The sequence below is a fragment of the Chelonia mydas genome, chromosome 6 (genome assembly GCF_015237465.2).
Source record: "Chelonia mydas isolate rCheMyd1 chromosome 6, rCheMyd1.pri.v2, whole genome shotgun sequence".
In the NCBI taxonomy this organism is placed as follows: domain Eukaryota; kingdom Metazoa; phylum Chordata; order Testudines; family Cheloniidae; genus Chelonia; species Chelonia mydas.
The window spans coordinates 71,067,359-71,083,551 of record NC_051246.2 but is presented as its reverse complement, the minus strand read 5'-3'; the positions used below and the strand labels follow the sequence as shown (position 1 = coordinate 71,083,551).

At 42.7% G+C, this 16,193-nt stretch overlaps 1 protein-coding gene across 1 annotated transcript in view; it reads right to left on the bottom strand.

The window, feature by feature from the left end:
• Positions 1-11,724, bottom strand: part of LOC102937553 (cytosolic phospholipase A2 epsilon) — a 39,392-nt gene extending 27,668 nt beyond the window's left edge. Inside the window, exons 1-8 of the mRNA XM_007055802.4 lie at positions 11,107-11,724; positions 10,383-10,469; positions 6,800-6,872; positions 5,911-6,047; positions 5,388-5,519; positions 2,369-2,409; positions 1,593-1,635; positions 519-591 (exon numbers count right to left, since the gene is read on the bottom strand). Of these exons, the coding sequence (XP_007055864.2) occupies positions 519-591; positions 1,593-1,635; positions 2,369-2,409; positions 5,388-5,519; positions 5,911-6,047; positions 6,800-6,872; positions 10,383-10,469; positions 11,107-11,220 (700 nt within the window). The 5' untranslated portion in view covers positions 11,221-11,724. The remainder of the gene's footprint in view (positions 1-518; positions 592-1,592; positions 1,636-2,368; positions 2,410-5,387; positions 5,520-5,910; positions 6,048-6,799; positions 6,873-10,382; positions 10,470-11,106) is intronic.
• Positions 11,725-16,193: the final 4,469 nt, after the last annotated feature.

Genomic DNA, 16,193 nt, shown 5'->3' with positions numbered 1-16,193 from the left:
GTTATAAAATCAATATTAATTCTACACACTTGAATATTTGCCCTAGATAGATTTCTCTCTCATTAAATTAATACCACACTGGACAATATGATTCAATATTTGGAAAACAGTTCAACACAATGTAAAGCAAAGAAATTGTACTCTTTTCTCTATGTTGTATTCCGAGTTATTTCCCTTAAGCTGTGTAATCATTTAATGAAAAGCCTTTTGTAATGGACATCAGCTCACACAAGTGAACAAAATTAAGGTTGCTGTCAGAATCATAACTCTAACCCTTCCGTGATTAAAATCTCAGCTTTAGTGTTACTTTAAAGGAGTTCACTATACAGATGTATGGGATGCAGTCCATGTAACCGATAAAGGATTATTCATTTTAAAATTGGTGTTAAGAAAGTTGTATCATGTGGAAATATTATTTTATTCCATTTATTTATTTTAATGGTTCATAGAATGGCCAATCACTATAGTAGAATCAATATCTGGTTACTTATAGCCAGTTAATGAAGCAAAAATCTCACGTGATGAAGGCTTCCTTTTCTTTTCCCTCTTCCTCTCATCCACCTGGACTTCCAAACAGCAGACTTTGCGAGACTGTAACCGAGAAGAACAATAAAATAACTCATGATGGAGAATATTATGATCTGAGGTTCTGCTTCCCATCCTAGTGTATTACTGTTGATGGACAAATTGAATGCTTCGTAGGCAACATGCTCAGCCCCTAGGAAAACCAAATGTTCTACAATGACCTTGCTATCTGATTATGAATGAAACTGAATAACTGTAGGGAGTCATATGTAGTCATCAGCTGTAAGAAAGGATGGGTGGTTGTGACTTACAACACAGCTTCTCTGAAGAGTGTGAGGCAGGCCAAACTAACAGCATTCTCAGGATACAGAGAGGGGCACAAAGGACTAATTCAGGAGAAAAAATAATAATGAGAGAAAACTACTAAGAACCAGTATCACTGGCAAGCAAAGCCCTTGTGGGAAGTGTTATTGTTATTAAGTGCCAGTAATTTGGGGGAATGGTATAGGAACAGACTATGGGGAAGCAAATTGTTCCTCCACCATTTCATACAGTGTCAGAGGATGGGACTGAATAATAATGTCTGTGGGGGAGCTCATAGCTTTACAGAGATCAGTGCCTCCCACTGCAGGCAATAAGGTGAGAATGCTGGCTGTGAGGCAACTCACCACTATACCACTCCCAATTTTTGCCAGAAGGAATCACTCTGCATTATTGTAGGAGTGCTGGCTTGGTGGGTCTCGCAGCTGCTCCAGTCACAGCTCTCCAAACATGATACACGGGAGGAGATGGGTGTGAGTCAGATGACTAAGAGGGAAATCACATCTATTTTCAGTCTCAGCCTCTCTCTGCAGGAGTGTGCCTTGCCCTGCTGACTGCGAAGCAGCACACAGTTTCTCTAGTCCCACTGAGGGTTGCCAATCCTCCAGGATTGTCCTGGAGCCTCCAGCAATTAAAGATGTGATGAAACCTCTAGGAATACGTCCAATCAAAATTGGCAACCCTCATCTCACCTGCATTATGAATACTGCTACAGGACAGGGATGATAACAGAACATAAAAGTTACCACTAGAACTCCATTAGTCACGATGGTTTCAGAGGGATCCGAACTAGAAACAAAATGAAAAGTGCATATTTAGTAATGGGTGCAATATATTTTAATGAGACACTTTTCTCCCAACTGTTATCTGGCTTATCTTAGTTTTGTGCTAAATTTTGGAAGCGTTGTGTCTGAACAAAGGATAATTCTAGAAATCTCATGGTGCAAGTCCCCCGATAGCGCTTTGCCATGGCACAACCACTAAAGCTCATGCCATTCGAGTCATCAAGCTAACAAATATTTCCTACTGGGCCACACCATGTGACTGTTTTCTGACATTCACTAAAGTGAGATTACAGTTGGCTTCATTGGATCAAGATTCCAAATGTAAAAGAAGTATTCCAGACAAAACAGATACCATTAAGAGAACAATATTGCCCCATTTATCTCAAAGACAAACTATGAAGCTAAAATGAAATTTGAGTTAATACCAGATACAGGTGAAGACTGTCCCACTAATCACGCCTTAATGGGTATTCAGCACAGAAAAAAACTTAACTAGCTTTTTAATCATTCTTCCCCCTCTGTGAAATTCTCCTGCCTGTTCATGATTCACTGATGATTCTCCCAGAATGCGCCATTCTTTGATATTACAGATACCATAAATCTCATTGTAAACTATGCTTATTAGTAGTAGTGTCAAAGAATGATGCATTCTGGGCCAATGAAATGGATTCATTCATTAGTCTCTGAATTGTTGCTTCTGTCCCTTACAGATTCTATAGCATTTGGCTTTTACTTACATATTCTCCAGTCTGAATTCCACCTCCAGCTCCTCCTTTCTCTGAAGAAAGAAAGTTAACGTGATTATTATAACATAGGTTCTCAAACTGTGTCCCATGCACTACTAGTGATCTGTGGAGCACTTAGTGGTGGTCCACGGATACCTGTCAGTTCACTTGGTGCTGGCTTCTCCTCCTCGCTTCTAGCTGCTTTTACACAAGCACTAAGGCTCTTTATTGCTAAGAAGGGCCTGGATGTCTGTAAAAGCAGCTGTGAACGAAGAAGAGGTGTTAGCGTGCCTTCCTCGACTGGGAGCTGCTGTTACCTAATAGGGGTGGGGGGAATGAGATGCTGTCTGGGATCACTGCCACCAGTAGGACTGGAGTTGCAACCCATCAGTGGGAGAGGAGCTAGAGGCTGTCAATATAAGGAAGTCTTCTAGTATATGTCTACACTGCAGCTGGGAGGTGTGATTTCCAGCGTGGGTAGACAGACTCACACTAGCTTGAGCTGAGCTAGCCTGCTAAACATAGCAGTGTGGATGCCGCAGACTGGGCTACAAGCCTCCCTGACCCCGTACGTCTGAGCTTGGTTGGCTAGCTCAAACTGCTGCCAATGCTGCAGCTTCCACATGGCTATATTTAGCATGCTAGCTTCAGCTGAGCAAGCATGAGCCTGTCTTCCCGCAGTGGGAATCACATCACCCAGCTGCAATGTAGACAGACTGCTAGTAGGAAAGGAGATTGAGGGTGTGTGTGTCTACACTTCAAACAGGGGGAAGGGGGATGTGATTCCCAGCTCGAGGAGACGTACTCTCACTAGCTCTGATTGAGCTAGTGTGCTAAAAATAGAGTGTCGCTTTGGCCTGGCTAAGACACTACGTACATATTCAGAGCAGTTAGCCCCTCATGTGTGATGATTCATAGATATTTAGGTCAGAAGGGACCATTATGATCATCTAGTCTGACCTCCTGCACAACGCAGGCCACAGAATTTCACCCACCACTCCTGCAAAAAACCTCTCACCTATGTCTGAGCTATTGAAGTCCTCAAATCGTGGTTTAAAGACTTCAAGGAGCAGAGAATCCTCCAGCAAGTGACCCGTGCCCCATGCTACAGAGGAAGGCGAAAAACCTCCAGGGTCTCTTCCAATCTGCCCTGGAGGAAAATTCCTTCCTGACCCCAAATATGGCGATCAGCTAAACCCTGAGCATATGGGCAAGATTCACCAGCCAGATACTACAGAAAATTCTTTCCTGGGTAACTCAGATCCCACCCCATCTTATATCCCAATGGAGTGGAGTCAGATGGCCATGTTCCCTGAAGGGACTGTTCTTGAGAGGACAAAAAGAAAGGAGGTCATACTAAGAATTAGGCTGAAAGCAACTCAGTCACATGGACAGAGCAGTCCAAAGTGTTTAATAAAGGCTTGTTCAACTTAACCTGCATTCAGCTACACTCGTTGCACGATGAGATATTTCCCATTGCTCTTCCTGCTGCAGGTACACTCTCTTTAGTGCACTAGCTCAAACAGAGCTGGGAATGACACCCCCAACTTGAAGTGTAGACATCCCTTAGAAACATGCAGGGGAACAGTGGAAGAGGAGGACAAGGTCACTTGGCAATATGCCCAGGGCAGCAGAGTAGAAGGAAATCTAGAATTAGGGCAGCATGGATGGGGCCTGGAGAAGAAGGGGATCAAGTGGCAGGAAACCATGTCCAAAGGAGTGGGAGGAGATGGATAACTGAAGAGTGAAAGGATTCTGTGTGATTAATATAGTCTTTTAAAAAGGACAATACACTTATCACATTAAAGACAGCTAAAAACATACCTACATTCTTTCCAACTATTACTTTTGCATATAAGCAATTGTTGTAGCTCTCTCAGGCGTGTTTTGGGATCGCAAATGGGATGATGACTGAGATGTTGGGAGGCGAATGTGACAATCTCTCCAATAGATTTGGTCCATGATATGAAAAACGTTAAGAACCCCTGAACATGATAATGCTTCCCGTTCAGAAAAGCCCTGTTGCGTGTATAAACCTGACCCCAGTACAGAAAGTGCTGTTGCAAAGTCACCTTCAATTTTTTGCAGCAGATGCAGCTTATTTCATCTTTTCAAGTCTTAAAAAAAAACAACCCACCGTACCTGACATTATTTTGCAACACAGGAGCTGTTCTCACTGTTTGTGTCCATGTGGGGATACTTTATATAAATACTATAGTCCTATGCCCCTGTTGCTTTGACCTTGTGAAAGTACACAGAGATTCTCCACATAAACACCCAAAGGATATTCTCCTCTCTCCTACCTAGCCAATACTCTTTACCTTAGCACTGATAGTACCAATGCCAGTGAGGTGGCTTGGACATAAGATACCTGATAGATCTCTTGATACCAAGCTTTCCTGTTAATTGCCCGTTCACACCAGCTGTATATTACATTGCAATTGGTCATTTAGGAAACTTGTTAAAAAAGTCACAACTTTCCAGATGTGACTTTAAATAGGACTTTATACAGCTATTTGTCAATTTAAGTAATCAGCTGTGCAATTTAAACATCTTGTTTAGGTAGCCATGTGCCAAAATTAGTGTCACGGTGTATAATTATAAGCTATGCATAAACTAGTACTAGATACAGTCTAGTATCAGTTCCAGATCTCAGAACTACTACCTCATAATTGCTGGGTTGGTGCCAACAAGTTGTGACAGAGAACTTCAAGTGATACCCGTTGGAGGGAAGAATAATCTCCACTAGGGTCATCTTTGGCGGCAAACTCATTGAAGAGACTGCTTTGCAAAGAGCATCCCACTTCCGCCAGCCTCCATTGCCCAAGAGCATGGAGGCAAAACCCTTCAGTGTAATGGAGGAAGTGCCAGCAAAGAGGCCTTTCCAGAGGGTTAGAATGACAGACTACTAGGGTGGGCAATCCAACATGCAGGAAGGAAAAGAGTAATACATTACAAATAGTAGTGTAGGCAGAAAACCCAGGAGAATGCGTCCCTTTCACCCAGCCCTCCCTGTTATTTCATACTTCACCTGTGGGTCAGACTTGAAGTACATGAGAACACTTTCTCCAAGTGGAAGTTTAGCCACATCAAAGCGCACAGTGAAGAGGTGATCGTCCTGGGTAACATCATCCTCATCGTAGACACCCAGCTCCAGCACGTTCTGGGAACGGAGATGAGGGAGCTTAGAAATTCTGCATTCTGGCTTTCACAGAGCCCAGGAAGCAGGGACTCCTGGGGAAAATATTGCGCAAAGAGGGGGGGAGAGAGAAAGAGAGTGTATGGTGGGAGAGAGGAGGAATGAGGAAATGACGGAAACATCTACCTTTGAAAAGACATCTTCTAACTCTAAGTAATGCGGGTTTTCCCCAGCCCAAAGCTAGGTATGTGGCTGACTGATACATTTGGCTTCCACTGCCTGGTGCAAGATGGCAAACTTTTGAGTTGAGATGTGTCATTTTCACATCTTGTGCCAGCTAGGAACATTACCATAATCCTTTCTGCAGGAGAGAACTTTCTAGAGCACAGATAAGAGAGAGTTCTCAAGGCCTTACCTTGACCTGGCTCTGGATTCTGTAGTAGAAGGTTTCATTCCAGACTGGGTCTTTGCAGTTGTTGATGGTTTTAGTCCAGAACTTTTCAGCCGAAGCTGTCGGCAGCCACAGGGTCACATAGCAATCAGACTGGCTTACTGCATATTAAAAACAAAAACAACCTTGCTAAATGACAACACAGCAATTTATGCAGTGCTAATTGGCACTAGGGGAAATGAACACATTGAACAAAATGAAAGCTTTCTTTTCTGTCCAACATATCCAGCCCAGTCCAGATAATAGGGATGGAGAAGAGGAGGAATTTGATCCTTCTTTATATAACTGCAGCAATAAACACATTTTTTTAAAAGAAGCTTTTCCATTTTATACATTGAAGCAGTTATTTTCTTATTAAGCTTTTTATTATTTTTCTTGGAAAAAAGCATGAATATTTTATATAGCCTGTGAGAAAAAACATAGCTATACTGCGCCAATCTATGCCTGGCCTTAACGTAAGGGCACAGTATGGGGGAGAGCCCAAGGAACCTCCCCCCCCTTTGCACAACCTACATAAGGGTCAGACACAGTTGCAGTCCTTGCTTTCAGTGGAGAGCAGGAACTGCTTTCTCAATTTCCCTCTGAGCATGAGGAGAGGTGTGCAATAAGTGCAGGCAATTGCCCTGTCTGCTCCCCCTCCACTCTGGCACTTCACCCTGGATCAGCACACAAAAGTAAATATGCTGCATCTCTTAAAAGGGTGTAGCAGTGGTTGGGCTCCTTCTGGGCACTGAGGAAGTCTAGGAAGCCTTCTTCTTCCCTGGAGGAGTACAGGTCCCCCTGGAGCAGAACAGCTCAGCACCATTCCCAGTGCAGAACTATGTGGAACCTCTAGATCAGGAAAGTTACTCACAGGTATCTGTCTGATGGAGATTCCTCGCCCTTATGACTCTTACAGTGAGCAAGTAACAAGGAGATGATTCTGTCTGCAGAATAAACATACAAAAGGCCAGGGTGAACATTAAAATGTGGGTTAGATCTAGTAGATAGAAATGGTCATGAGGGAGGGAGAAATACCTAACAAATAAGCAACCTGCTCAGGCAGCTTCTGTATGATAATAAAATGGTCAACAAATCTATTTGGGGAAGGATAACTGGGGGCTAAGCTGGACCGTGTTCACAGGGCCAACAACCTCACAGCCAAGGGCACCAGGAAGGGTCCCTGCATTTAACTTGCCGGGGGGGACAGGGAGGGGTCCTGCTGATGTCTGAGCAACATGGCTGTGGAGCGCCAGGGACATGCCGACGGGGAAGGAAGGGGGCTAAGGGGAGAAAGGCACATCCACAGCAGGTCACTGGGGTACCCAGGCAGGGTGCAGTGGCCCATCGCGCTAGGCGCTGCCCAGCGGGGCAGAGCCCAGAGAGGAAAGGAAGGGGACAGCAGGGGGCATGCAAAGGAGCTTTGTGGAGGAGGAAGGTGACACGGGACAGGAAGAGAGAGAGGAGCTCTCTGCCCGCCGTCGCCCGCGTTTCTCTGCACAGTAGTCTTTAAGGTGCCACCGGACTCCTTGTTGTTTTTCTGGATACAGACTAACACGGCTACCCCCAGATATTTTACTACTAATCATCTAAGCCAGATTCTGTGATTAAAACAATATGAGACACAGATTCATACAATTTCATAGACTATCAGGGTTGGAAGGGACCTCAGGAGGTCATCTAGTCCAACCCCCTGCTCAAAGCAGGACCAATCCCCAATTTTTGCCCCAGATCCCCAAATGGCCCCCTTAGGGGAGCTTGGTTTGGTTTCTAACTAAAGTCCAGTTGTGTTAGTTTGTATAATTCAGGGCCTAGTTGGGAGCTGGATTTTTCATGTAGTTTTTAGGTGAGAAAAGGAAAAATTGTAGAGGTTTTTATAAATGGTACAATTTTAGTTCTTTGAGATCCAGCTGCCACTGGTGCAGCACACATGGTTTGGGAGTCAGGGGAAGTGGCTGCTATTCTCAGCAGAGCTCTTCTTAGTGTGTTGAAGCCTCCAGCGGGCAATATTTACTCCAGGGTCCCCAGGTTACTTCTAGTCTCAATTTCAGTTCTCTCTACTTTGATACCTCCCTCATGCTACTCACCATGGAATATGGATTCCTTTGAAGTGATTTCTTGTAACTGCATGAGAGCACTGAGCTAAGCTCTACGGCTGCTACTCTGAAACCAGAGATTTGTGAGAATCTTTCCTTTAATTTTGAATTACCTGGGTTTGGACCCTTGGAGTTTGCACCAGAAATGTGAAGTGAAACTCAGGTGAAACTACCATGTTTAACTCTGTTTCACATAAAAATCCCTCATCTCCTCTACCCAGCTGTTTAATTACTTTTAACCAGACTGTGTCTCCTGGGGTGAGATTTAACATTTCTCCCCCAACCTCTCACATTGCTCCCCTCTTGGGGTTGTCTTCATTTCCCCCATTTTATTTATATTTTTCATTCAGTTCACACTTTACTTACGATGAACCCTCCATTTCAAAGGTTCCAGAAAGGGAAAAAAACAAAATAGGACACAACATTAATTGGAAGTAAATCATTACTCAAAACGTTCCAACTTAACACACTGTACATAGTGCAAGTTATATACTCAAGAGATCTCAGAGGCTATTTTGAGGGCTTAAATAATTAATGGACCAAATCACACAGTCTTTACTAATGCAAATCTCCCATTTAAATCCATGGCAGTTTTTCCTAAAGAAGGCTTGAAGGATTTGGTTCAAAGTTTGTAAAGCAATTTTTAAGCTGTGGATGAAAGACTCTAGAGAAGTGCAGCGTTATTTTTCTATTAATGTGTTACATCTAATTAATGAACAGAAGGGGGAAATTTCTTAAAAGATCAGTATGATGTTTGTAACTCAATATTTTGTGATCCCACCTGACAAAAATAGGTGGTGTTTCCTAAATAGTTTAATAAATGCCATGACATTAGAGAGCTAGATTCTCTTAATTGGCCTGCTAAACCCAGGGTTGTGAGTTCAATCCTTACGGGAGCCATTTAGGGATGTGGGGCAAAAATTGGGGATTGGTCCTGCTTTGAACAGAGGGTTGGACTAGATGACCTCCTGAGGTCCCTTCCAACCCTGCTATTCTCTGATTCTCTGATTCTAATTCTGCTAATTTTCCCATGGAGATTCGAGAGAAAACCATTCAAATCCTTCATGATCTGAGAATTATTATTCAGTGTTAGCATATTCCCTTTATTGCTAACAAACACAAAGTCTGTCATTTACATATATAGTTTTTAATCTATTCAGCCATGCCACATTCAGAGGCTCCGTAATAGAAGTGTATTCTACAGTGGATGGACAGGGAGCAATAGGACCATTTTTTAACTCTCTTATGCACTATGGACTTAATCCAGCACCCATTGCAGTCAGTGGCAAAACTCCCATTCACTTCAGTGATGCAGGATTAGGTCTTATCAAATATTAACATATATAAAATATAAATATCCAGGTTTGGTTTGTCCTGCGCCTGTACAGAGGGCTGGACTAGATGACCTCTCCAAGTCCCTTCCAGCCCTACATTTCTATGATTCTACGGTTAAGTGGCACTTCAAATACATCAGAGTTGTGTTTGACAGATTGGTTTATAGGGCCTGATTTTTAGTCATCAACCTCCACTTGGGTAAACAAAAGCACATTTTGCAGGTGCAAACTCTTGTACACACAGGTGAACAATTCCAATTTGCACCTAAGGCAAAAGGGATAAACAGCACAGACACATGAATATATTCCTCAGAAGAGATCACCAACTATTGAGACCAGTGTGGTCTCTGTACCATGCCCAGGTCTAAAGCCAGGGACCAAGTGAAATGCAAGGATTCTGGATGACACTAGCGTCACCATCTCAATACACTCCACCAACAGAAGGGAAGGTTAGAGACAGGGTGAAAACTGGAGAGTTTGCCAGCGTGAAGAGGTGTCTTCTTGAGTAAAGCTGGTACCCTGACTTCCCGTTGGAGGATTTAATATAATGTGTATTAATTCCCCCTGAAGCTCTGTGTTGTGATGACTTTCCCTCCAGCACAGGCCAGAAGTAATGTTGACCCATAAAACTGGGTTTACACCATTTGAAAAACCAATGAGACACTGCGCCAGATTCATTGAAGGTGCAAATAGCCCCACTTCACTGATGTCAATTACCCCTCACACCAGCAGTAAATTTGTCCTCGTCTGTAGTAACACATATTTTACAGTAGAAAGTCCATTTAAACCAATCCCTTTTCAAGTAATGGAGATACTAAAATTTTCCATGCACCAAAGCTACAGAACTTTAATACGAACAAAGAATGATTTAGATGTTAAACATCAGCATGTTTCACCCACGAAGCTGGGATTGCTTAGCCATTAAGGAGCTATTCAAATTATCAGTGAATAAATTTGTCCTCCCCTTCCCTCCACCGGCAGAAACAACCCTAACATGGTTTGATTCTGAAATTCTCATGTATAGTACCTTATTGTCAGCAGTCCGCTGCACTGTGCACAGATCCCTCTCCTTGGCTTCTCTCATTCCCAATGGATTAGTCTTAGTGTTCAGGTCCTGAAGCAAGAGAGAGAAATGGTAACACTGAAAAGAAACTTCTCACCATCCAATATCATTCACTATTATAAATGCATAACCGCTATAATAAAGGCTGAAAAGGCCAGATTCAGAGCTGTGGATCACAGAGCCCCAGAATGTGGCAATGCTCGTCTGATGCACCAAATACTGTCATTTTGTACACCCTAGTTACTTTAATTGGTATGAATGTAGGCTGTTTGTACGAAACAGCAGAGGATGAAGGCTCCTCTCATCTGTCTCTATAAAAGGAACAGTAAACCTGCCCCTGTAGACTCACCCGCCTTGCTTTCCACCTGAATCTCAGCTGCCTGCTCCCTCCCTAGGGGCTAATCATATCACAGTTTAAAATAACGTATCAAAACAAGAAAAACATGAAACACACAAAAAGCCCCAGGTGATCTGATATCTTTGTAAGTGAATTCTCTCTCTCCAAAGAGGTTTCCCCTCTCTTCCCAGCCTGTTGTCATTTCTCATTGAGATTCTAAATTCCCTGAGGCAAGGACCTTCTCCCCCGTCTGGAAAGAGCGACACACAATAATGAACGACCAAGCAGGACGAACAGCACCTGCTTTGTGCTGTACACACCTCAATGGACCGGAATTTCAAGCATTCTTACCTGAGGTAAACTGGCACATGATTCCATTGCGATATCTGTTACACGCAAGTCCAACGAGATCAATGGCACTTGAATACCACATCCAGTATTCAAAGGTAGTGACTCTTGAAACATATTTATAGTTTTTAAACCAGCAGAAGCAGCTGACCAGCTGTTTTATAAACTGACTCAGAGCCTCACCCTTCTCTGACTTCGCAAACGAAAAGAATCTTCCCCCGTTTCCTCACCCTAGGAAGGTGAGTCTTTTGGGTGACTGCAAAGGGGGAAGATTTCCTTTGCAGATACAGTGGTTGGAGGACCGGAGATGCTGAAGCCACAGTGCCCTATTCTTCCCAGTGATGGGGATTTTAGGAAATAGTAATAAATAACAAAATTTATTTTTTTCCCCTTTATACTGCACTTTTCCTCTCAAAGGAATCCAAAAAAAGCCCTGTGCAAACTATGCACTTAGAGCACCACTGAAACGCAAGTACCTCTGATTGTAGACAGCGGTAACCAATTAGCAGACAGCATGGTAGGGCCCAAACCCCACATGAACTTGAAGACAAGGAGCTATCAAAGACACTGGTCTTCTGTATCTTCATGAGAGGTCAAAACAGCTGGATGTGAATAATAGTTATAGCATTGGCCAGGAACAAGAAACTGCTGGCCTCTTGAGCTGAACTGCTTAAAACTGTTCTGAGTGTCCCCAAGATCCCTGACCTACATTGCTGGTAAGGGATTCCTCTCCACTGTGTTTGCTTGTTTGGTGCTCATTAGCCTCTGCGTCTGTCATTAGTGCTTGAATCACTGAAGGAGTGATCAGGAGTTCAAGGGACAAGTTCAAGCTGATGTCTGAATTACATAGCTCAGCAACCTCAAAGACCAGATCTTCTAACGGCTACAGATGTAGTATCTGGGAACAAGGACTTAGAATCTAATTCAGAGGCCAACTTTTTCAGTATATGCCCTGCCACCACAGTTGGGAGCTTTTTCTCTTGGGCCTGTTTGTTCACTTGGCATCAGGGAGGAGCTGAATGCTGGGGAATGACTTGTGACCACTCCAGATGATTACGTGAGGCTTCCTATAATAAGGGTGGGTTATCATCTCTTTCAGTGCCTGCTCAGAACTTGAAGACAATGCCATCACTTATGCAGAGATCTGAAATTCACCAGGGTTTGCTACTCTGTAAAAGAACAGAACTATGGGCCAGTTGCCAGCATCAGCTACAACTGTGATTCTTGTGTTCCCTTTCTGGTTTGTCTGGGGTGGAGCAGTTGAATGAAGAATTTCCAGGCATGTGAAACTGCTTGTATATTTCCAAATATGTTAAAACATAGGTGCAGCTAGTATTACCAATAATTACATCACAAATCGGTTACATAAATTAGAGACAGTCTTTCCCTGCCTGCCATGCGAAATCATTTGGCAATTGGCATAGTCAGCACAATATTGTAATTCTTGCCATGGGCTACGTTATTTCAAAACACTGCAAAGTATAACACCTGCATGCATTGTGCAATTTCTCTGTATGCAGGCTATAATAATATAGCATTGTGAAATGCACTTTTTATTTAGGTCGCATTCTGTCATCGCTCTTGCTGATAAGTAGAGCGAATGGGAAACAGTTTTCTGTCCCATTAATATTTTCAAAAGTTTGAAACATTTTCCCACCTCAAATCAGGATGAAACCTTGAAATCTCAAAAATATACGCAGACGGAAAAACATTTTTTTTAATTTTTGGTCAATCAAATAGTTGATTTCAATAATTTAGAAATGTTTTTGATTTTGACCCTTTTTGAAACCCTTTTCAGTCTAATTAGCTTACATTTGGAAATGAAAAAGTCTTGAACTAGAAAACTGAAATTGAGAAAATGTTGAAGCAAAATGTCTCAATAATTCGGAAACTTTTTTTCTCAGCATCTTTTTCAAATTGGGAAATTTGTTGAACCCAAGTCTGTTTCACAACAGTTTTGGTTCTGATGAACTGGCATTTCTTGACGAATTCCTGAGCAGCTCTACTACTAAGTATAACATGTGTACTCCTTGCCATTCCGAATTCGGTGCAAAACAGCAACCACCAGCAGCATCCCTCTGACTCAACCATATCTTAGGTTTCAGAGTAGCAGCCATGTTAGTCTGTATCCGCAAAAAGAACAGGAGGACTTTTGGCACCTTAGAGACTAAAAAATGTATTTGAGCATAAGCTTTCGTGGGCTACAGCTCACTTCATCAGATGCATGCAGTGGGGAAAAAAATGTGCCACAAGTACTCCTTTTCTTTTTAAACATATCTTAATTATATTTAAGGATATTTTATGCAAAAAAGTCCAGAATAAAATCCAATTTCTAGTGTTAGGTAATGTGTTGTATTTGCTTAATATCGTTATCCTTAAATTTTACCTTGTTTAATCATGGACGTTGGCGACCTCAGAATGTACAGTTAGGGCATGATTCTCTGTTGTTCTGCATCTTATGCAGTCATTATATAAGGGCAAAATGAGTGTAAATCAGTACCATTTTGAGTTGGCAGCATTCTACATCCACTTGGCAATGATACAGTTGACTCCTTAATGTGGAGGGAAACAGAAAAACAGGCCCTTAGGCTATGTCTAGACTAAAATTTGAGGCCCTCTTTTAATGAGAGTTAATTGATTGCTGAGTAAATTAGCACATCTGCAAAAGTGAGTCTTGATAATCTACATACATTTGCTCTAAAACACAAACATTTGTGGTTTAAGCTAGTATATAAATGTTTGTGGAGAATCTGGACTAGCATTTATAAATGTGTTAGTGAATTTGAGTTAACTGGCAGTCAATTAACTGGAGTTATATCACAATCCAGGCAAATCCCAAAGGGACATAACCTTCCTGGAGAGAAAGCACCACCTGTGTCAATATTTAATTAGTTCTTCAAGCTGGTTTGGCTGCAGCCTGGTTTCAGATGCAGCCTGGCCAAACGCCCCTGGAAATAGGAAATCATGTCACGTATCTACCATGAATTAAAACACAGTTTTCTGTTCCATAACAGAGCTCTTCTATGAATGACTCTATCAACCCAGGGGCACTAAGTTGGCTTATCAGATGCCACAAGCTTGCTCAAGGCACTGAATCAAAGGCCTGATGGAAGTCTATCAAAAGTGCTGCACAGAGCTTATTAAAAAGAAAAGGAGTACTTGTGGCACCTTAGAGACTAACGAATTTATTTGAGCATGAGCTTTCGTGAGCTACAGCTCACTTCATCGGATGCATACTGTGGAAACTGCAGAAGACATTATATACACAGAGACCATGAAACAATACCTCCTCCCACCCCACTCTCCTGCTGGTAATAGCTTATCTAAAGTGATCATCAAGTTGGGCCATTTCCAGCACAAATCCAGATTTTCTCACCCTCTGCCACCCCCCCCCCCCCCACACACAAACTCACTCTCCTGCTGGTAATAGCCCATCCAAAGAGAGTGGTCACTTTGGATGGGCTATTACCAGCAGGAGAGTGAGTTTGGGGGGGGGGGGCGCGGAGGGTGAGAAAACCTGGATTTGTGCTGGAAATGGCCCAACTGTGGATAATTTGTTCTTTTATTCACTATATTCATAATGAGGCTTTGTTTATTATGCTCTTTGTCCCAATAATGGCTGTATTATTGTGACAAAGAACATGATGTGGTCATGAAATTTGTCTCTGAAGTGCATCAGTTGAATATATGAGCAGAGGCTGATTTTACCTTTTGCAAGCAACCCTTTATTGTGCAACATAACAAAAACATGAAATATTTGCTTATAACTAACATTTCATCCCAACTTGTGCAAGTGCTATGGCTGAAAACAACCAATCGTTTCCTTCACAGCAGGGATTGGAGGTTCAAATGGGTGATATTTCTTATGTTGCTGATGTGGCGTACAGAGATTAAAGCTAGTGAGCTTACTGTAGAAGGTGTTGCAGAAAAGGAACAAAAACACAGATTTATTCACAACTCTGAGTTCTTAAAAACTGATATCTGGGCCCTGAGCTGTAGATTTGCAGCATCAGGACATTAAGTTTATTAGTAAAGTGGGAATTACTGTCAACATATCTTGTTTGTGAAATGCAGAGCCTGCTACAGTATGTATGTCATTTTACAGCTAACACCAGGTGCCCTCACAGTAGTGGAAAGACACTTTCCTTAAAAAAATATGTATTTTTTTTAATGCAACCCCATGGCAAGCCCTGTCAGTCTTTGATCCCAGATATAGGTCTGCTAACACCACTCTTTTTACAGGTGCTATCCACCCCAAGCTACCAGTGGGGTGGAGCATGCAGGTACAGAGTTTGACTCTCCAGTGTCCTACTCTACACCTATGTGTCTGATTCACCCAATCTAAGAGGGCTCATTACACAACTAGAAGCCATTCACTGCTCTGTTTGTATGACTGTGTGGGGCATTTCTCCTTATTGTGTTTCCAGACACTTTGACACAGACCTTCAAGATAATTGCTAAACTGAAAGTAGTTTCGGGGATCAAATGCCACCTGCATGGTGTGGATACTTTGCTTTATGCAGTATATGCACCACTCCTGAATGCATGGCTCCTGCTTAAGTGCTTTCTGGTGCCCCCTCCTGGGTTCAGTGTTACCTCAGAATTGGGAACATAACTGGTGGGAAAGAAGGGGTATCTTTATACAGGCTTCCTACATCACCCCCTGAAGGCAGGAGGAATAAGCCCTGCAGCAGCTAACACTTCTATCTCTGCTGCAGGTTATGCAAGAAGCTGAATCGGTATGTCCAGACCAACCACTGGAGCTACAGCAGGGAAGGTGAAGGAATGGTTTAATCGGGGGCTATTACAGAGACTAGCAGCAGTGGGAGGGAAGGAAGAAAAGGAGCATCTCCGGTTTTCCTCATTGGCACAAGAGAGCTTGCTGTGAACTACACTAGAGAAAGGAAAGTTGTAGGGCAGAAACCACTCATTCAACCATTCCCATTCCCCCAGTGATTGTGTAACCCACACACCTTATGGGCATGGTGTTCTGTCCCATCTAGTGGCACTGAGACCACTTAAAGAGAAAGCAGTTGATGAGTCTGCTCTATAGCCTTAACTAACAGCAAGCTGGCTTTTAGCTCATGCGG